The sequence below is a fragment of the Triplophysa rosa genome, linkage group LG13 (assembly GCF_024868665.1).
Source record: "Triplophysa rosa linkage group LG13, Trosa_1v2, whole genome shotgun sequence".
NCBI classification, from domain to species: Eukaryota; Metazoa; Chordata; class Actinopteri; order Cypriniformes; family Nemacheilidae; genus Triplophysa; species Triplophysa rosa.
The window spans coordinates 6040034-6058840 of record NC_079902.1 but is presented as its reverse complement, the minus strand read 5'-3'; the positions used below and the strand labels follow the sequence as shown (position 1 = coordinate 6058840).

At 39.8% G+C, this 18807-nt stretch overlaps 2 protein-coding genes across 2 annotated transcripts; one reads left to right on the top strand and one right to left on the bottom strand.

The window, feature by feature from the left end:
- Positions 1–1589: 1589 nt before the first annotated feature.
- On the top strand, positions 1590–5228 carry aldob (aldolase b, fructose-bisphosphate). Its single transcript, XM_057349408.1, has 9 exons — positions 1590–1697; positions 2335–2447; positions 2616–2827; positions 2990–3044; positions 3124–3284; positions 4149–4232; positions 4322–4496; positions 4581–4780; positions 4895–5228. Exons 2-9 carry the CDS (start codon positions 2336–2338, stop codon positions 4988–4990), a joined length of 1095 nt encoding a protein of 364 aa, XP_057205391.1. The 5' UTR covers positions 1590–1697; position 2335; the 3' UTR covers positions 4991–5228.
- Positions 5229–11748: 6520 nt separating this feature from the next.
- maea (macrophage erythroblast attacher, E3 ubiquitin ligase) lies at positions 11749–18551 on the bottom strand. The gene is made up of 9 exons (XM_057349470.1): positions 18439–18551; positions 15440–15622; positions 15155–15358; positions 14959–15081; positions 14672–14748; positions 14381–14489; positions 13298–13431; positions 12893–13088; positions 11749–12782 (listed from the first exon to the last, which is right to left on the bottom strand). Exons 1-9 carry the CDS (start codon positions 18505–18507, stop codon positions 12687–12689), a joined length of 1191 nt encoding a protein of 396 aa, XP_057205453.1. The 5' UTR covers positions 18508–18551; the 3' UTR covers positions 11749–12686.
- Positions 18552–18807: the final 256 nt, after the last annotated feature.

Genomic DNA, 18807 nt, shown 5'->3' with positions numbered 1-18807 from the left:
ACTATAGTGCCTTATTATATCTACATTTTATTTATACATGTATATAACACTACCTCTTACTACATTATCCATTTGCACAAGTGTACATACAATCTGTTAATATATTCTACTATATATACTACCCTGTACAATGTCTCTTATATGTTATTATCCCCCATTTTCTGTAAAATAGTCTTTATTTTATATATGCATATTTTAGAATCTTTTAGACTGTAAATCGTATTATATTGTATTGTCATTGTGTTGAATGTCTGTAATAGAAGCTTCCAACACCAAAGAAAATTCCTTGTGTGTGCAAGCACACTTGGAAATAAAGCTCTTCTGATTCTGATATGACATAGAAAATGTCCTAGTTAATAAGTATGATAATTATGTGCTAAATACCTCCACACACGGTAAAGAAAAGCTTTACATTGTACATTGTATTGCTTTTGTATGATTTAGCCTACAAAACGCTATATATGTGCACATGGTTTGAATTGGGTCTTTACTATTTACAGTTTCCTGTGATTCAGTGCACAAGCTGGGTTTACTTGGACTCTGTCCCTGACCGTACCTTTGAGACTATTGCCCTTGAATACAGAGTTTATGTTGTGAAATCCCCCTTTTTTTCTTTTGCTGTGAAGGGTCTTTGCGTCAGTGAATGTCTTTTGCTCTTTACATCACCATGCAGTGTGTTTATCAATCAAAGGATTTCATCAGGCCCTGTTTTGTCTGTTCACAAAATTGATTTTGTTAACTGCTCTTGATGTAATTCTCCAGAGTCAATACTCCCTTTGTGATTGGTGTCTTTACAGCACACACACACACACAGACGAAAGATTTAGTTTTATGATAAATAACTCTAGAATGGAGTTTTTTTATATTTAAAATTTTAATATTCTAATTTTATATTTCTGAAAGCAATGTAATTGTATAATTGTTACAGTGTCAGTTGAGGATGGGTTTTAAACTTGTGTCGTGTATGGCATGTATATTACAGTATAAAAGCATCAAAAGAATGCTGTATTTCAACCAATGTAGTTCCTTTGAACTTAAATGACACAGTATTAATGCATCCCAACACAGTTAATAGAACACTTTGTGCCAACTTATCACACAACCTAATAACATTGTAACAGGTGACCGTTTATGATACTGTGTCCCTCCTGGCACTCTAAATCAAATAACCTATCAATAACCAGTTTGAATTTGTAATAAGATACATTTCTGTGTAAAGATGTGAGTTTTTCCTTATTTGCATTAGTGAACGTAATAGTTTATAAAATTATGTGACACTTACATTAGAGCAATGCAGAAACTGAAAATAAAACTAAACAGCAACTTTTTATCTCAGATTTCATGTTTCAGCCCTGGGCTTTATTTACATGTGTGGCTTGAATAAGAATGCTCCTATAAATGTTGTAAGACCATTTTAAAAACTTGCAAGTCTTGCAGCTCACGGCTGCCCAACTGAAACCTTTGGAGCTAAACTCCATTCCAAAGTCCACATAGGCAGATGTTCTCACACACCCATTTCACATGAAAGCCAATGGCGTTACTGGAGGCTGAGCACGCCTGTTCCGCATCACTTTCGTCCAGCCTCCGAACTCCGCTGAAATAAATACCACTTTGTTCCTTTCATTCCGTCCTGACACATTGAGTGAGGAACAATTCAGCTACATTTTCTCCACAGCGCTACCATCAAGAACATTCAAGTAAGAATGGCTGTTGAACTTCTAAACTCTTGTTTTACTTTAATGTTCATTTCGCATTTTTATTTACAATCTCATATAGGTTAAAGAAGTGATAGACTTTTAGTATGTTCCTGTTAAAGAGCAATGGATATATAACATTTTCGAAACAATGTGCACTAATGTGTTTTATGCACGCATGGATAATGATTTCAGCCCCATCTTGGTTGTGCAATCGTTGGGTCAAATTATTGATTTATTGCAGGCGACATGTTTCATCTTCAATGCATTTAACAATTTATTAACGCACAAAACTGGCGCTTTTGTTTACTGCTAAAGCTAGATTTTATTATCGCATATAAATGTACAGATGTGCCTCGATTACTGTTCGTAATAGTGTACGCAACAGTGCAAGACGTGTTGCACACACTCGCTGGAAGAGCGAGGAAGTTTTTTAAGTTTGCTAAATGACAGCGAACCCTGAACTTGTTTGTTCAGTGGGAGGAGCAAAAACTATCTTTCTCTGAATCTGGACCAAAGTTCAGCACGTAGGCCAAATATTTACAAATAGAGAGAGCCGTGAAAAACACAAGTTCTGTCTTGAATTTTACACATTTTGTTGTTTGCAATAAATGTACATTTTGTCTTTCTCATTTTTCAGCATGACCCACCAGTTTCCATCTCTCTCTCCGGAGCAGAAGAAGGAGCTTGCCACAATTGCCCAGCGCATTGTAGCTCCTGGAAAAGGCATCCTTGCTGCAGATGAATCCACAGGTAAAACCATGTGGTTCTTTAGCAAGACACAGGATGAGACGTCTTGCACAATATCATAAAAAACTGTCAATGAAAGTTTTCAGAATCTTGGTTATCTTGACTTAAAAGGTCTTATTTTGGTCTTGGTGAGTTTTCATAGGTCATTTATATCTTTCTTTCACATTCTAGGGACAATGGCAAAACGTTTTCAGAAGATTAATGTGGAGAACACTGAAGAGAACCGCCGTAGCTTCCGTGACCTCCTCTTCTCTGTAGATGCTTCCATCTCTGAAAGTGTGGGTGGTGTCATCTTTTTCCACGAAACACTGTACCAAAAATCAGACAGCGGGGTTCTTTTTCCAAAAGTCATCAAGGATAAGGGCATTGTAGTTGGCATCAAGGTGAGGCTCCTGTCTGCTTATGTACCCATATGAATGCATGCTTTTATGTTTGTTGTTCCTCGTAGACGGCTTCCAAACTAATTTGCAGAGTACCATTTGTTGAACTCTTATGAGTTTTGACAAGTTAGATCAAAGTGTCAAACTGTGGTTTTGTGTTTTAAGGTGGACAAAGGCACAGCAGGTCTGAATGGAACGGATGGCGAGACAACCACACAGGGTAATTTTTTACTATTATTTTTTAAGTAATCCATACTGACATTGATCTAAATATTTTTTGCCTAATCTGTTTCACATAGGTTTGGATGGTTTATCTGAACGCTGTGCCCAATACAAAAAAGATGGTTGTGATTTTGCCAAGTGGCGTTGTGTGCTTAAGATCTCTAACAGCTGCCCGTCTGACCTGGCCATTGCTGAGAATGCTAATGTTCTAGCCAGATATGCCAGCATTTGCCAACAGGTGACAGAACAAAACTTGTTATTCCTATATTTTGCATTGGGTATCTTTGTTTATTCTGTCTTAAAGGGATATTTCTGGAAAGAATTTCCCCATGTTTTACTTACCCTCAAGGCATCCTAGCTGAATATGACTTTCTTCTTGAAGAACAATGCAGTCAAAGTTATAATACCACGTATCATTTTACTTCCAAGCAGTAGAATGGGAGTGAATGGGCGTCGACTTTTTGAAGCTCCAAAAAGTGCATCCATCGATCAAAGAACTGCTCGACACAGCTCCGCGGTCTTAACAAAGGTCTTCTGAAGCGAATCGATGCATTATCCCTCAAATGCGCATGAACATGAGGCTTGTTTTTCCGGCAAATGATGCAGACGTGTCGTAAGTTCGGGTGACAAACGCAGCATTTTTCGTTTTGCTCCAATAGGATGCTATCTCCTCTGCGCGGGAGCTTTCGTCACCGTCATTTGCCGGAAAAACAAGCCTCATGTTCACACGCATCCGCAGGATAACGGAAGCTAGACATCAACGTTAATAGCACTATAAATATGGATGTTTCTCTTAAACAAACGCATCGATTTGCTTCAGAAGACCTTTGTTTAAGGCCATGGAGCCATGTCGAGCAGTTCTTTGATCGATGGATGTACTTTTTGGAGCTTCAAAAAGTAGACACACATTCACTCCCATTCTACCGCTTGGAAGTAAATGCGTGGTATTATAACTACGACTGTATTATTCTTCTAGAAGAAAGTCATATTCAGTCAGGATGGGGATTGAGGGTGAGTAAAACATGGGGACATTTTGTTTTGCATGTGAAATATTGCTTTAAGAAACCCAAGTTTAGAAAACGTAAAAACCGTTTTTCTTTAGAATGGTCTGGTGCCAATTGTAGAACCCGAGATCCTCCCAGACGGAGATCATGATCTGCAAAGATGCCAGTACGTTACTGAGAAGGTACGTTTGCACCTTGATAAAACAACAAAATCCATATAAAAGCCAGTTTAACCCCTTCATTGGTTAACTCCTAACATATCACCTCCAAGGTCCTGGCAGCTGTATACAAGGCGCTCTCAGACCACCATGTGTATCTGGAGGGAACTCTGCTCAAACCAAACATGGTTATGGCTGGACACTCCTGCACCAAAAAGTATACTCCACAGGAGGTTGCCATGGCAACAGTAACTGCTCTCAGACGCACAGTGCCAGCTGCTGTACCAGGTTAGACAATCCTTCCCCGGAACTCATAGGACGATCATCATTTGAATGCTCTTTTTTTGCTAACATCCTTCTTTTGCTTCTCAGGCATCTGCTTCCTTTCTGGTGGCCAAAGCGAGGAAGAGGCCTCTCTGAATCTGAATGCTATTAACCAGACCCCTCTGCCCAAACCCTGGAAGCTGACATTCTCATTTGGCCGTGCTCTTCAGGCTTCAGCTCTTGCTGCGTGGAAGGGACAAGCAGCGAACAAGAAGGCTGCACAGGAGGCCTTCGTCACACGTGCCAAGGTGACTCATCAAATTGCGTTGAAAACTTTCAATTTATTTTCTTTGTGTTGTTAGTTCACAGTATATTAGGTCAAATATTGTATATATTTACAATGGAGTGTTGTTTCCTTTCAGACCAATGGTCTGGCATCAAAAGGCGAATACAAACCATCCGGCCAGGCTGGCCAAGCATCAACACAGTCTCTCTTTACTGCAAGCTATGTCTACTAAACTGAACAACAAATCAATATGCCAGCATACAGTGGACATTTTAGATGCAAAAGTTGTATGCAAAGATTCCAGATGACACTGCCTTGATGTGATCTATAAATGCAGCTTCTACCTGAAAATGACCAAAGATGTCAATCATCATGACTGGATTTAAACAACCCTGACCGGTTATATGCATCGGTTTTTATGCATATGCACCGGCTATTGTTTTTAATTTTGGAATAAATGAAAAAAAATACTTCGTTGAGATATTATTTATATATATTTTTCACTACTGTTTTGTTAAAAATTATAAGAGGTTAAGTTAAGTTTTGTCAAACACTTAGTTTAAACTGTCATGATAGCAGACAGAGAAACCACATGCAGACAGCAGAATACAAACCAAAACTTTATTGGAATAAAAAACCTATGATGAGGGCGCAAAACAGGAAAAACAAACAGAAAACTCACAACAACAACAACAAAAAACATGTTATGAGGGGACAAACGAAGGCAAAACAAAACAGTTACAGTGACTATTCAGGTCTCACAAGGGCAAGATGACAACAAGACTCTGAACCAGCACAGGACAGCAAACACAAGGGCATTAAATTGGGGAAACAAAATGACAGTGGGCAGGTGTGGGGAATGAAACACTAAGAAAGACGTGTGGGGAATGCAACACTAAGCTAGACAGGGAAAAAGGGACTGAGGCTGAGACACGTGACAAAAAATCCCCCAAAAAGTACCAAAGAAACAACAAAACAGAAAATTAAGACAAAAACTGTATGCCACGTATCCACAATATACTAAGATTGAGGGCTTTCTAGAAGTACCACTGTTACACTTTCGCTGACTTGGTTAACAAGCACTGAATGATGGGCTCCCCACCTCTGGCGTCACTCATTAACAGGTAAGTATCACGGTAGGTTTGATACTTTTTACATGAGCAACATTAACATAATTCTCAATAGTAATGATCACATACATATATTCTTCAACATTAATAACACAAAATCAACACACAAGTCCACCAATATACAGGAATGGTTTCAATGTAATGTCATAAACAGACTCGCTTCGTCTGCTCTGTTTGGCCTGACGCAGCGTGTATCTGCCGAAAGACCGACTACTCCCGGACAAACAAACAACCGAATGAAAACACGAGGACAAAACACGAATAATGTGTGTGTGTGAAACGTTAGGGTATGAGAGTGGACTGAGGAACAATGTGGTGTAGAGAAATGTCTGTGAGCCATCGGTCTGGCGTGTGCAGCCGCTTTGCCGATGATGTAGACAGCAGGTAAGGAGGGATGGATGTGGGTGCCAGTGCTGGTCCCTCAATGGTGACAATCGGGCGGATTTGTCACATTAAGTTTTGTCAAACATTTTTAAATCAACCTTTCTTGTACATGTAGGTTCTGTGTTTATCTATCCTACAAAGCAAATAGAAAAAATCTAAATGGTTAAACATGGCCACTTGAATGGAAGAGATCCAAAAGGTAATTCTTCCTTGCTTCATCCATTGCTGTACTTCCCCACACATCCTTCTGATAGGAAAAAGACAAATTATACAAGTTCTAGGTTAACAAAAGGTCTTATTAATAAAAAAAATGTTAACTATCAGAACAGTAAAAGGTTCAATCTCAAACATGCATTTAAATTAGTAATATATAATAATAATAATAATTTGTTACATTTATATAGCGCTTTTCTGGACACTCAAAGCACTTTACCACGAAGCCAATTAGTACATATGTGGATGATGTATAGAGGCGAATTTGGCCAGGATGCCGGGGTTACACCCCTACTCTTATTCGAAGGACATTGAGGACCTCGGTTTAATGTCTCATCCGAAGGACAATGCTTTTTGACAGTATAGTGTCCCCGTCACTATACTGGGGCATTAGGACCCACACAGACCACAGGGTGAGCACCCCCTGCTGGCCTCACTAACACCTCTTCCAGCAGCAACCTATATATTATGACGCCCAAAGAATCCTGTTATCCCTGTGTAAGAGATGCTGCTCCAGTAGCGACAGGGAGGAAATGAAACCCAGCAACAGCGGTAGCAGATGCAAAGACAGCCCTCAGACATAGGGACATAGTGGGACAAGTTCAATATGGCAGAGGGAGACTTGGTTTGGGATCGACCACACCCACATGGCGAAAAGCTACACCAAAGGAACAGCGCCACCTGGTGGTGGAGGAGTTTCGCCGTCAAGAGGAAGCAAGTAGAATCGCCAGAGCGGTCTCTCAAGCCCAGCAAGGCTGCTGGATGAGGTGGGAAGGCATTGAACGGCGCAACATCACATGGAGTGAGCTGTGAAGTATGGAAACAAACAGGCTAAGTTTTATCATAAGATTCATATTTAACATATGATGTGCTGCCCTTACCAACAAATCTGCATGTTTGGTGTGGACATGATCCAGCCTGCCACCTATGTGCAGCTCCAGCAAACCTTAAACATATTCCTGTGGGTTGTAAGAAGAGCTTGACAGAGGGGATATAAACATGGTGCCAAAATCAAGTACTAAAGTGCTTGGCTTCAGCAGTAGAGACCAAGAGAGTGGCAGCAAATGCCATCCCCCAAAACGCCTAGGCTAACTCACTAAAAAGGCAACCCTTCATTCGGGAGGGGCAGAAAAAGCGGGCCAAGCCCTTATCCCCAGATTCAGGTCTTCTGAGTATAGCCCGGGGGGAAATGTGAGTTGATTTAAACCAGAGACTTACTTTCCCCTTGGAAATTGCAGCGATCAATCTGCGGCCGGACATGGACATGGTTCTGTGGTCCAGCTCCAGTAGGACAGTCATCATAGTTGAGTTGACTGTACCTTGGGAGGAGGCCATTAATGAAGCATTTGAAAGAAAGAATCTTGTTCAAAAAACCAACAATGAATAATTCATTTCGATAACAGACAACAAGGTGGAAGCTCTTTGAGATAAAGTGATATGGAGCCATATTGGTTTGTTTCACACTAGTGTAAAGAATTCAGTTAAATAAATGCCAAAATATCAACCCTTTTAAAAACCACCACAAAAAATCCTTCATCACAACAGTCCATTTAGCCCAGGACAACTCATTTGAAAGAAAGAATCTCCGGTATGCCAACTTGGCAGCAGAGGCTGAAGATCGGGACGGACAGCGAAAGTGTTCCCACTGGAAGTGGACTGCTGGGGCTTTGTTTCCAATTCTACTACAAGGCTGCTTAAGGAAGTGGGAATCAGAGGACAGGCCCAACGAACGATAGTGAAAGAACTTGTCACTGTTGCTGAGAGAAGCAGTCACTGGCTGTGGTTGAAACGGAAGAACACAATATGGGCTGCCAAATGACCATGTAATAAAATGGTGTTGTGTGTTGTAATGTTATGCCATACGGGACCGGGGGCACTGAGCATGCATTAACGGTGCCAGTGGGGCTAGAACAGCCTTAGCCAACGGGTTGGTGCATATGGTTGCATTGATTTTAGTAATGTGTTGCAATGTTATGCCATATGAAACCGGGGGCACTGAGCATGCATTAGTTGGGGCAGTTGTGGCCTAATGGTTAGAGAGTTGGACTCATGACCAGAAGGTTGCCGGTTCGATTCCCAGGGCACAACAACTGAGGTGCCCTTGAGCAAGGCACCTTACCCCTACTTGCTCCCCGGGTGCTGCAGTGATAGCTGCCCACTGCTCCGGGGGTACGTGTGTTCACCACTTGCTGTGCGTGTGTTCACTACTCTCTGGATGGGTTAAATGCAGAGGTCACATTTCGTTGCCTTGTACTTGTACATGTGCAATGACAATAAATTGAATCTAATCTAATCTAAAATGCATTAGCGGTGCAAGTGGGGCTAGAACAGCCTTAGCCAACGGGTTGGTGCATAGGGTTGCGTTGAGGTGTGATGCCACTGAGCTACCAGCAAAGCACGTGTTGTTGAGGCTGCAGCCACTAATCTGGATGAGCTAATTGACACAGTAAGTGGTTCAGAGGACAGGTCCAGTGGAGAATGATCAAGATAATCAAGATAATCAAGAACTGGTCAGTTGTGCGGAAAGAAGAAACCACTGGCTGTGGTTGAGGCGGATGGACACAGCGTGGGCTGCCAGATGACCTTGTAACAATGCGACACACACTCAGGTCTGATCAACCTGCAGTGGACCTCCCTTGGCTGAGGGTGTCTTGTGATAAAGGGCCGAAACACCCAATGAGGCTGAGGTGCACAACTGATGATGTGTCGCATTGTCGGGAACCATAGAAAGGGCATTATCAGCAGCACCTCACCAAAAGGCATCTTTCACCCAGGATGATGGATGTGATGAAAGTGGGATCGGACACACAACTCATGAGATGTCTCTCTGATAATAGCAAGGAAAGGTAAGTATAAATATGCTATGTACAGTATTTCTATAATCATATATACCCCAAACAAAGAGGATGCCTACCCGACAAACTCCTTTCCACTCTGCTTTCCTGCTCCCCCTGTCATGCATAAAGATACACGGGAGCCTATTGGCATGCGTTCAACTGTGTTGAAATAGTGGGATAACACCTAGTCCTATTATGCGAATCTGATAGTCACTCTGGTTCATGTGCCTAATTCAATCCACTTTTGTAACAGGGTATTTAAAAATTAGTTAGTGCTGTCCTGGAGGAGTAACGAAAGGATCTTAGTATTTGTGTTTCTTTTACACATAGTTGAACACAACCACTTTCAATGCAACAGTTATAAACTCTTTCGATTTCAAAGTGACAAATCCCAATAGCACTTCAAAATGGATATTTTGTAAACCCCAGTTGTCATTGCTCAAATGATCACTTTTAAACACAATCGTTTTTGAAAAAACAACGACATACAATTTCACATTTGGAAGAGCACCTATGAAACGTGTTCATTCACAGTTCACTTTAAGTTCTGGAGTTCAACTGAACTCCGTTTACTGTTCATTGGGTCAAAATATCAATAAGGAACAAATTGGAAAATACCAGTCTGTAGAATGATGAGTTGAGATGCGTTGTCTTGACGTAGCATGCGTTGAACTGAATTTGAGATATTGTAGTTGACTCACTCAACCTCAATGAAAGGTCCTAAAAACTAAATGTATTATAATGAATCAAACAGATGATTCAAACAGGAGATGAATCAAACTAAAATGAATCAAACTGAGTTGTTGTTTGGATGGCAGGGTAATAGAAAATAATCTGAAAACTTTAATCTTCTCAAAATTATATATCTACATTAAATGCAACATACTGCAGTCTCTGTCTCGCGTGCAACACGGGCTGAACACTCAAATATGCGTTATTAGTCTGGTTCATAACACTGCTTCTCAATCAAAACATGAAGAGTGCAATACTCAGCAAAAAATAAATGTGACAAATCTCTTCAAACATCACCAATCAAGCAAAAGAGCACATATTATTCACAATTGTCGTGGCTGTCAGAATATGTCACTGCGTCACTCCAGGAGCCAATGCGGCCCACGGAGCAAACACCAGCGAACATTCGATTAATTACAGCCAAAGCATTTTGGCAGCTCTCTCTCTCTCTCTCTCTCTCTCTATTATGCAAGCATTTAAAGGGCAATAGAAATGAGTCACAGATAAACACATGTGAACCCCTTACATTTGTTGAACCCTTTTTTGACAGGTTGGATCAAAGTATCATACACAGCAGGTCTGAATGGAACTGATGGCCCTTAAAAGGTTTTTTTTAACTTTCATTGCAACATAAAAGTAATCTAGCCTGATATTGATCTAGTTTCAATAAATATTTTTCGCCTAATCTGTTTCACATAGGATTGGATGGTTTATCTGGACGCTGTGCTCAATACAAAAAGGATGGCTGTGGTTTTGGTGTGTGTGACACTGGCGTTTGTCTTCTTACTCATCAAGGCTGCGATGTCTGATTTCTTTCATAGAGCCAAATATACAATGTATGGTGTAGTATGACTTTAAACGGGTCAGGTAAGTGACACTGAAGCGAAATCAAAGACTTCATTCTTCCCAATGGGCAACACATTTACACTGTTCGAATCGTACCCCATCTCCTATATAGTGCACAAACTTTGTCATTTACTATGTAGGACAAAATAAATGTGCGAACAAGTGGCTACAGACACAATTTTAATTTACACTAAACACTGACATTAATTTTTGTTGTCACGTAAACCATGATTGGAATTGATGGGGGGGGGGTTGGAGCGGTCCAAGAGCAAGTCTTTCTTTATGACGTTATCTTACATCGTCAAACCAGATGGGATGCGGTACCAGTCACTAAACGCACATACAGGTGGTGGGAAAAATAGGCAAGGGAGCGAAAATATTTTTAATCTTTTGCTCTCCCCAAGAACATTGCGTTCCCCTAAGACTATTTTTCTTTACCTCAGAAAACTCGCATTCCCCAGAGATTAACAACAAAACAATCCAATTTGTGTTTATTGGCAACTTGACACGAACAACCCATCTATCCTACCAAACTACACATGCATGAGCAGTTTGTAAGCACGTCTTTCCACAACTACATTAAACACATGGGAAATGATATCCAACAGGAAGGTTACATTGGTGTATGTATGATGTACTAAAGGACGAAGAGGGCTTTCGTAGTACCCCTCGTCTGCTCTTGATCCTGTGAAACCTGAGACTTTTTGTAGTTCAGGAAAATGTGCAAGGGAAGAGTTACAGCAACACTGTGAAAACGAAAATTCCAAACAAAACGACTGTAACCACAAAATACATACGATAGGAAAACAATGACTCTAAAATCAGTGTAATAAGATTGGAATCTACCCTGAAATTCAACACGTTTATTTACATTTTCTCTTGAACATTCAGTCACAATGCTCAACACAATGTTGTTTAGTGCTGAACAACAGCACTAAATGTTCGATAACACAGTGTTTAAAAAATCAGGCATATTTGTTGAAATTCACTCTTGCATACATGTCTCTAAAAAAGGACCTTGGTTATACATACATACATGTTATTTAATGAATGAATGAATGTATGTTGACATAATATTGCCACATACTGTAAAGTGTAAGCCAATGTAAATCTTTACCAAGAGTCTGACACTAAAACACTGTCATGTCTTTTAGTCTAAACACCCACAGACTTGTTGAGATACAGAGAAGTATTGCTCTAAATGCTACAACATTTTCCCACGTTACCTCACAGACTGTAAGGACGTCTGTCAAATACAGATTAAGAGTACATGAACATACATGCAAGTGGTCACAGATTTCACAGGTGCAGAAGCGAGGCATTAGAGCATGTTTTCTACAGCTACCCACTCATAATCTATCTTAAAAATAATGACCTAAACGGGTGCCCTTGTTCAAAAAACCAACAATGAATAATTCATTTCAATAACAGACAACAAGGCGGAAGCTCTTTGAGATAAAGTGATATGGAGCCATATTGGTTTGTTTCACGCTAGTGTAAAGAATTCAGTTAAATAAATGCCAAAATATCAACCCTTTTAAAAACCACCACAAAAAAGCCTTCATCACAACAGTCCATTTAGCCCAGGACAACTCCACTGTAATTCTAAACCATCCGTTCAGCGATGAGCTCGTAGGCCAGTATCGCGTTGAGGCGTATTGTCGATAAGATTTGTTCGAATGCAACAAGGGTTGAAGGATTGAAGCCCTTGGACAAATGATGTCTTGAACTTGAGATTCACAATGACGCCGCAGCTTAACGTTCCGGAACATACGTGGCGCTCCCATCACATAATATAAACCTTCTCAGCCTGGGAAAAGTTGAAAACCTCTTTGGTCCTGGGGCATATCACCTTGTCATCTTGACGAATGGACAAGAGAGACTATGGAGCAGAGTGAAAGGAATGTTAATGACAGCGTTCTGAACTACACAGAACACACATACTAAGGAACAGACACACAGCTGAATGAAACTCATAACGCGGTGACTCACATTGTATCCATACACATAGCCGTTAGGCAGCATCATAGGCGGGTTGTTCTCATTCATGACTTCGCCGGAGATTTTGCACACCAGCCGTGAGTTTGCACAGTGGGCCATGGGGAGAGGTTGAGCCAATTTGTTAAGCGATTTGCTGCAGACGGGGCAGTCTGGGTTTTTGGAAGAACCATCTTCTTTATAACACTGCCTGAAATCCTAGTGTTAAGGTCTATTAATGAATAAATACAGTAATATAAAAAAATATGACCCCTGACTTTTTCCATCCAGCGATTAAATACAAGTGAATAAATGTTAAACTTGTTGTAAGGTTCAAAACACAGAAGATGATAACATATCTTTTAGACACGCAACATAAAAACTCAAAGGATGGTGAATGTTACTGCAGAGAGAGGATACGGAGTTTTGATGGCAGACAGCCCTGCCTGCAAGGTAATGGTAAACACAGAGTTGTTCCCCAGCTGGTGTAATCTGTAGTTGTCATATCTGAACTGCTGGATCAGCATTTTCCAGCGAGCTGGATCCAAAAAATCCTGGGAGAAAAACAAGAAACGTTATAGACCGTTGAACTTGTACATTTGAACTTGTACATGCTATGACTAGGGATGCACCAAAATTTCGTCTGTTAAAAATTTTCGGCCAAAATATAATAAAGGGCCAAAAATCTGTTGTCACGCCTCTACCCTTCAAAGACCAAGCATAAATAGAGAAGACGGGTCTGACTTTATATCTGCGTTGCTTGCGCTGTACAGAACAGACCCGTCTGACTTTGTAACTGTGCAGCGCATGCTGTATAAAGACGATTTGCCTAACTGTATAACTGCGCCCGATGTCATCGTCCATCGGGATGTTTCACTGTACATATTGTCCGAAGCCAATTTGGTAGACATCGCACAACCCTAATCGCAATTACATTAAAATGTGTGTAGTACCGTGTAACTGGTTCCTGATGTGATGTTTACAGTCTGGGGTTGGACTGAGGGTGTTTTTGGTGTCGTTTTGCACAGTACTTTTTAAACATTTTAAGTAAAATGTGTTTTTCATGGTAGTGATTGTACCATATTTAAACTTTTTGTATTTGCTTGAGGTGTTTCTTATTTGAGTGCAGTTTTGCATAATTGGTAAAAATAAATGTTACATTTGATATGGCGTAGAACTTGAAAATAATACATTGACTTTGTCATTGTTAGTAAAAGTATTTGCTGTCAGATATAATTAGTATAATTTTAGTGTCAATTAAAGTTTGATTACTTTATTGATTTGTAGTTTTTTTATTTATTAAGATGCATTCAAATGATTTACATTTTATAGTAATACAAATATAAAGAATTCTAAAGAAAACTTTTAAGCAAGTTTTTAAATGAAGACATTTTCGGTTTCGGTTTCCTAACTAGTCAGTTTTGGCCCAGAATTTTGCAGCACATTTTCAGAAATAATTAACAATGAATATCAAATTCCTGCAAAACTGAAAATGTGGCTTGCCTTATAAGGTGAGATGTGTGTATCAGAAGGAAAAGCCAGCATGCCCATCACATGCTGCACCTCGTCCAGCTGCAATCCTTCTGCTTGGCTGAAGTGTTTGCGTGCGTGTCTAACAGAGACAAAATTGGCTTGTTTCTATAAATAGTGACTTATAGATAAACACTAAAATGACAATTAAGACTTGTAATGGCAGTCACATGAAAGAACTGAAATCATAAATGATCATTATTATCAAAAATAAATCGTAATCGATGTTTGTCTGTTTTAAATAACAATGTTAAAGTTACATACCGTACTGCATCCATGCGTTTGTTTTGTCGAATGAGTTCAATAAATTCCTGGATCCTTAAACTGAACTCCAAACAGCTCTGGGAACAGGACAGTATTTGAACAAAATGAATACTAAGTCCTAAAACTGTACCTTAAAAGTATAATCTTCAGACTATTAAAAGAACATAACTGTGAATAAATGAAAACATGCAGTCACATTACTCATTTTGGCTCCATAATGACAATGTAAATATTTGTAAAAAGCAGCCAAAAGGAAAGCAAACATGGACACTTTATGGAACCCTCACTTTCATTTTTCGTAGACGAGACTTGTTATCATGACACCAAGCCAGACACGTCGCCGTTTCCTGTCGTTCGAGCGACTCTTCGACTTCTTTCGCAGTAAGAAACATTTCTATGTTCACCAAATCCTAAAACGATAAAAAAGTAATGTGTAAAACAGCACAAGTCCTGCACATACAAGCACACAACATTGAGACACACCTCGATACCACTTTGTCTGGCTAGTTTGACTGCTGTGTTGTAATAGCCACAGCGCAGTAGATGTTCCACCATCATGCGGTCCATGCGTTTCTTCTTCCAAACATTGACACTGGCTGGTTGGTCACTGCTATGTTCCTTCAGGTGCTCTATGCGTCGCTTACATAGCTTAGCGCTCTCATCCTCTGCTTGGATAGACTCAGCTGCCTGTCAGTAAAAACACGAAATACATTTTTGCAATGTAATTGTTGGAGCAACATTTCATTCCAACTGATGTTGTCAGTGCACCTTTCTCTTGAGGGCGCTGAGCTTCTCAACCACCCCATCCAAGAGAGAGACTACAGTATCCACAACTGGAAAGCTACTGAGGGTTTTCTCCAGCTCTGCCACCACCATCGTCACGTGACTGGTCTCCCGGTCAATGTTCTTCTGAGCTGCTCGGAAACGCTTGTTCAAGGTTTCGTAAGGAACCTACAGAGGTAAAAATAAAGTTGCATTTCCTTACTATGGGTAGAACAAACTGAGCTACCAGCTACCTTTCAGACACATTTCACAGAGATAAATCGACGATAAGCACAGAAATGTGAACATCCCAAGTGAGAATAAATGGACACGTAGATGTCAGAGACTTTATGGAACAATATCAATAAACCTGACACCAATATGCTGTGACACAGCCCATTGAAAACTCAGTCAGTACAAGTCTTTATTTTATAGAACTCAAAATTCTTCTCAAAACTTTATTATGTATATATTATATTATGTCAAAATATGATCTTTTATTGCAGTACAAGACTTTAAACCCTTTCAGTGTTCATTGCCTGTTACTTCCCTTTCCCTGTATGTAACGCTCATATTCTTACATTTCTACATTTTGTATGCAGGTTGTTTTATCAATCTTTTAGCAAACAATTCTAAGAAATGGACATGATTTAAACTGAGAGGTTCAAACTCTCACAGTGAAACCTGATTTTGACAGAATTGAGAGAGAGAGAGAAGTCCTTGGTCATCCATTCTATGGAAAGATGTCATGATTCTCATAGGGCACAAGAAATAATCATTAGTAGAATCACATAATAATTATGCTTTGTTTCCGTGTCTGAATTATTCTATATTTACTATTTTTGGGATGAACAGAAATTCTAATCCCAAATATGTATGTGTATAGTTTTTTTTTTTTTTTCAGTACAGCCGATGGTGGACAGATACAGTTGTATCATTAAACATCAAAATATAAACTCCCCATTAAAGTCCCCTTAATTTTAATGTTGTTTATATGTCTATGTGGTGTTATAATATGGTTTAAGATAAATGTGCAAATTCATCATTTTAAACCATTGCTGATTATTTTCTCCATAAAACTGCAGTTTAAATGCTGTTTGAAACATTGTAACCCTGTAACCAATCACGTTAACAGATTTGAGCCAAAGATATGCAAGAATGGCACATAGACTTGGCACTGAAATGATCACATGTCAAACTAGAATCAATGGTCTGAGGCCCAGAGCCATTGAGAGAGAGAGTTCTGCCAATGGAAGTCCAAAACGCTGGAGCGTCACGTGATCCATTGAGCCTTCAGATAGTTCCAGGAAGTTATGTTTTCTCTTTATATGCTTTATTTCTTTCATTTTTTATTCATGAAATGGCTTTCATCTTTAAATGGGTTAGAAGTTTACCTCAGTTGGTCTGTTTAGTCGCAGCTCCATGCGTTACTAGTAACTTCCGGGAACTACTGAGAGCCTCCATTGCTGTGAAAAAACTGTTCCATTGGAGTCAACGGAGTTGACGCGACTCTCTCTCTCAATGGCTCTGCTGAGGCCGAGCTCACACGATTGAATGGAGGCGGGGACTAATTAGCATATTTACAGTTCCCGTATGCTAAATGAACCAAGGGAATAGAGTTGCATTCAAGTCGTTTTAAGGCATGAAGAAATTATTACCGCCGGAAAAAATCTTTTATATATGCTATTTTAATGCATAAAGATAACAATTTTCTTAATTCAAAAAGGGACCAGCTCAAACCTTTTCATATGTCTACAGCCATAATTTATACAAACCTTATAACAAATATTGAAACACAAACATCAGACTACTCCTTTATCAGTATACTGCATTACATCATGCATTTAAATTACACATGGAACCTAATTCTACAAAAAAAAACGGTGCCTTGAAAAAAAGAATAATCAACACATTATTACTCAAACACTACCTCAAATGTTTTGCACAGAGATGACAAGACTTCAAGGAACGTACTGGAAATTTTTCCTAATGCAGCAATGCAAGCTCAGATGTAACATGCCCTTGACACAGCACTGAAGACCATATATTTTTGGCATTCAGTTTGCGTGCACACGAACAGGCGTCATTTTTTCTGAAGGTCCATGAACTGATCGCCTTATGATGGACTAAACACGCCAACGGATTTTAAATGAATCGGTTAACGTGAGGATTCATCCTCGACGCTATCAATCGCACCTAAACGCAAAAAATCTGTGACGCAGAGAACAAAGGTGCTACATGCCGACTATTAAATAATAACTGCCTCGACGAGAATTTATACATGATAATCCTGATAATAGCAGCTATTGGTTAACATAACTCAAAGCAACATGACATCTAATGCAATAGATATTCGCATGCATACCGAGCACTGGGCATCTTTGGCAAAGGCATGTGTTGATTCCTCCAGCATAAATGAGAGACACATCATCATGCTGTCTGTATCACAACCTTCAAATCAACATTATATTTGTACACACGACTGACCAGTAGTCTGGATCTAATATAAAACTCATTAAAACAATAAGGTAGCTAGCTATATATTCCGATGCTATTTGTGTCAGTACACATTGGCTAACGGTGGTTCAATGGGATTTTAACTGCATTACTCGCTGGATACATTCATGAACAAGCCTGTAAACTAATGAGACAGTTTTGAATTGAATACATCCACCGAACTGACTTCGATTTGTGCGATGTTATACGAGGCAGTTCTCTCTTTAACAGATCTGTAACGTTAGATAGATACTGTACAGTCAACGTCATTACCAAGGCATCACTCGTCAGCTTGCGATCAATTCAGCAGGATCTGTTTGTATCTGGGACTTGTTTTGCTAAATTATCTAGCCGTAGAGCTAACCAGTTAACTGTCTAAATACGGTCACATACTTTTCATTTCATCGATGATTCGTGGTGGACAGATTAGCCACTGTGAAACGCGTATTGCTCAGAATTGAGGCGTTAGGTCGCGCATTTTAAGTATGAATATGAAATCCTTGACAAACCTTTAAAGTTGGATATTCTTGCACCTTTAGGGCCATAGATAGTTGAGCTGCTGTCTCCTGCACCGCCATCTTGCTTTGGGGAAACTGTGGAGCGTTTGTTCATCTTCTTCCCATCGTTTTCCTGCACTGCGGCGAGGACCGATACTGCGCATTACCGCCCCCTAACAGACGGGAGAGACTGGGTTAAAATATTGAAGTTTACATTTTTTTGCATGTTCTCCATTCGTGTTATAGTAGTTGTACAGTGACTGTAAATAGCAGTACTGTATGGGCATTTATTAATTTAACATACGCTTATGACCAAAGCGACTTACAAATGAGAAAGCATTTAACATTACTTATAGTTTCACTACAGCAATCACAATCGAA

Coding starts and splice junctions, on each gene's coding strand:
- aldob (XM_057349408.1), top strand. CDS start 2,336: ATGACCCACCAGTTTCCATCTCTCTCTCCGGAGCAGAAGAAGGAGCTT. Junction 2,828..2,989: donor GCATTGTAGTTGGCATCAAG/GTGAGGCTCCTG, acceptor TTGTGTTTTAAG/GTGGACAAAGGCACAGCAGG. Junction 3,045..3,123: donor TGGCGAGACAACCACACAGG/GTAATTTTTTAC, acceptor TGTTTCACATAG/GTTTGGATGGTTTATCTGAA.
- maea (XM_057349470.1), bottom strand. CDS start 18,507: ATGGCGGTGCAGGAGACAGCAGCTCAACTATCTATGGCCCTAAAGGTG. Junction 13,432..14,380: donor CACACATCTCACCTTATAAG/GCAAGCCACATT, acceptor TTTTTCTCCCAG/GATTTTTTGGATCCAGCTCG. Junction 12,783..12,892: donor GCTATGTGTATGGATACAAT/GTGAGTCACCGC, acceptor TCTGCTCCATAG/TCTCTCTTGTCCATTCGTCA.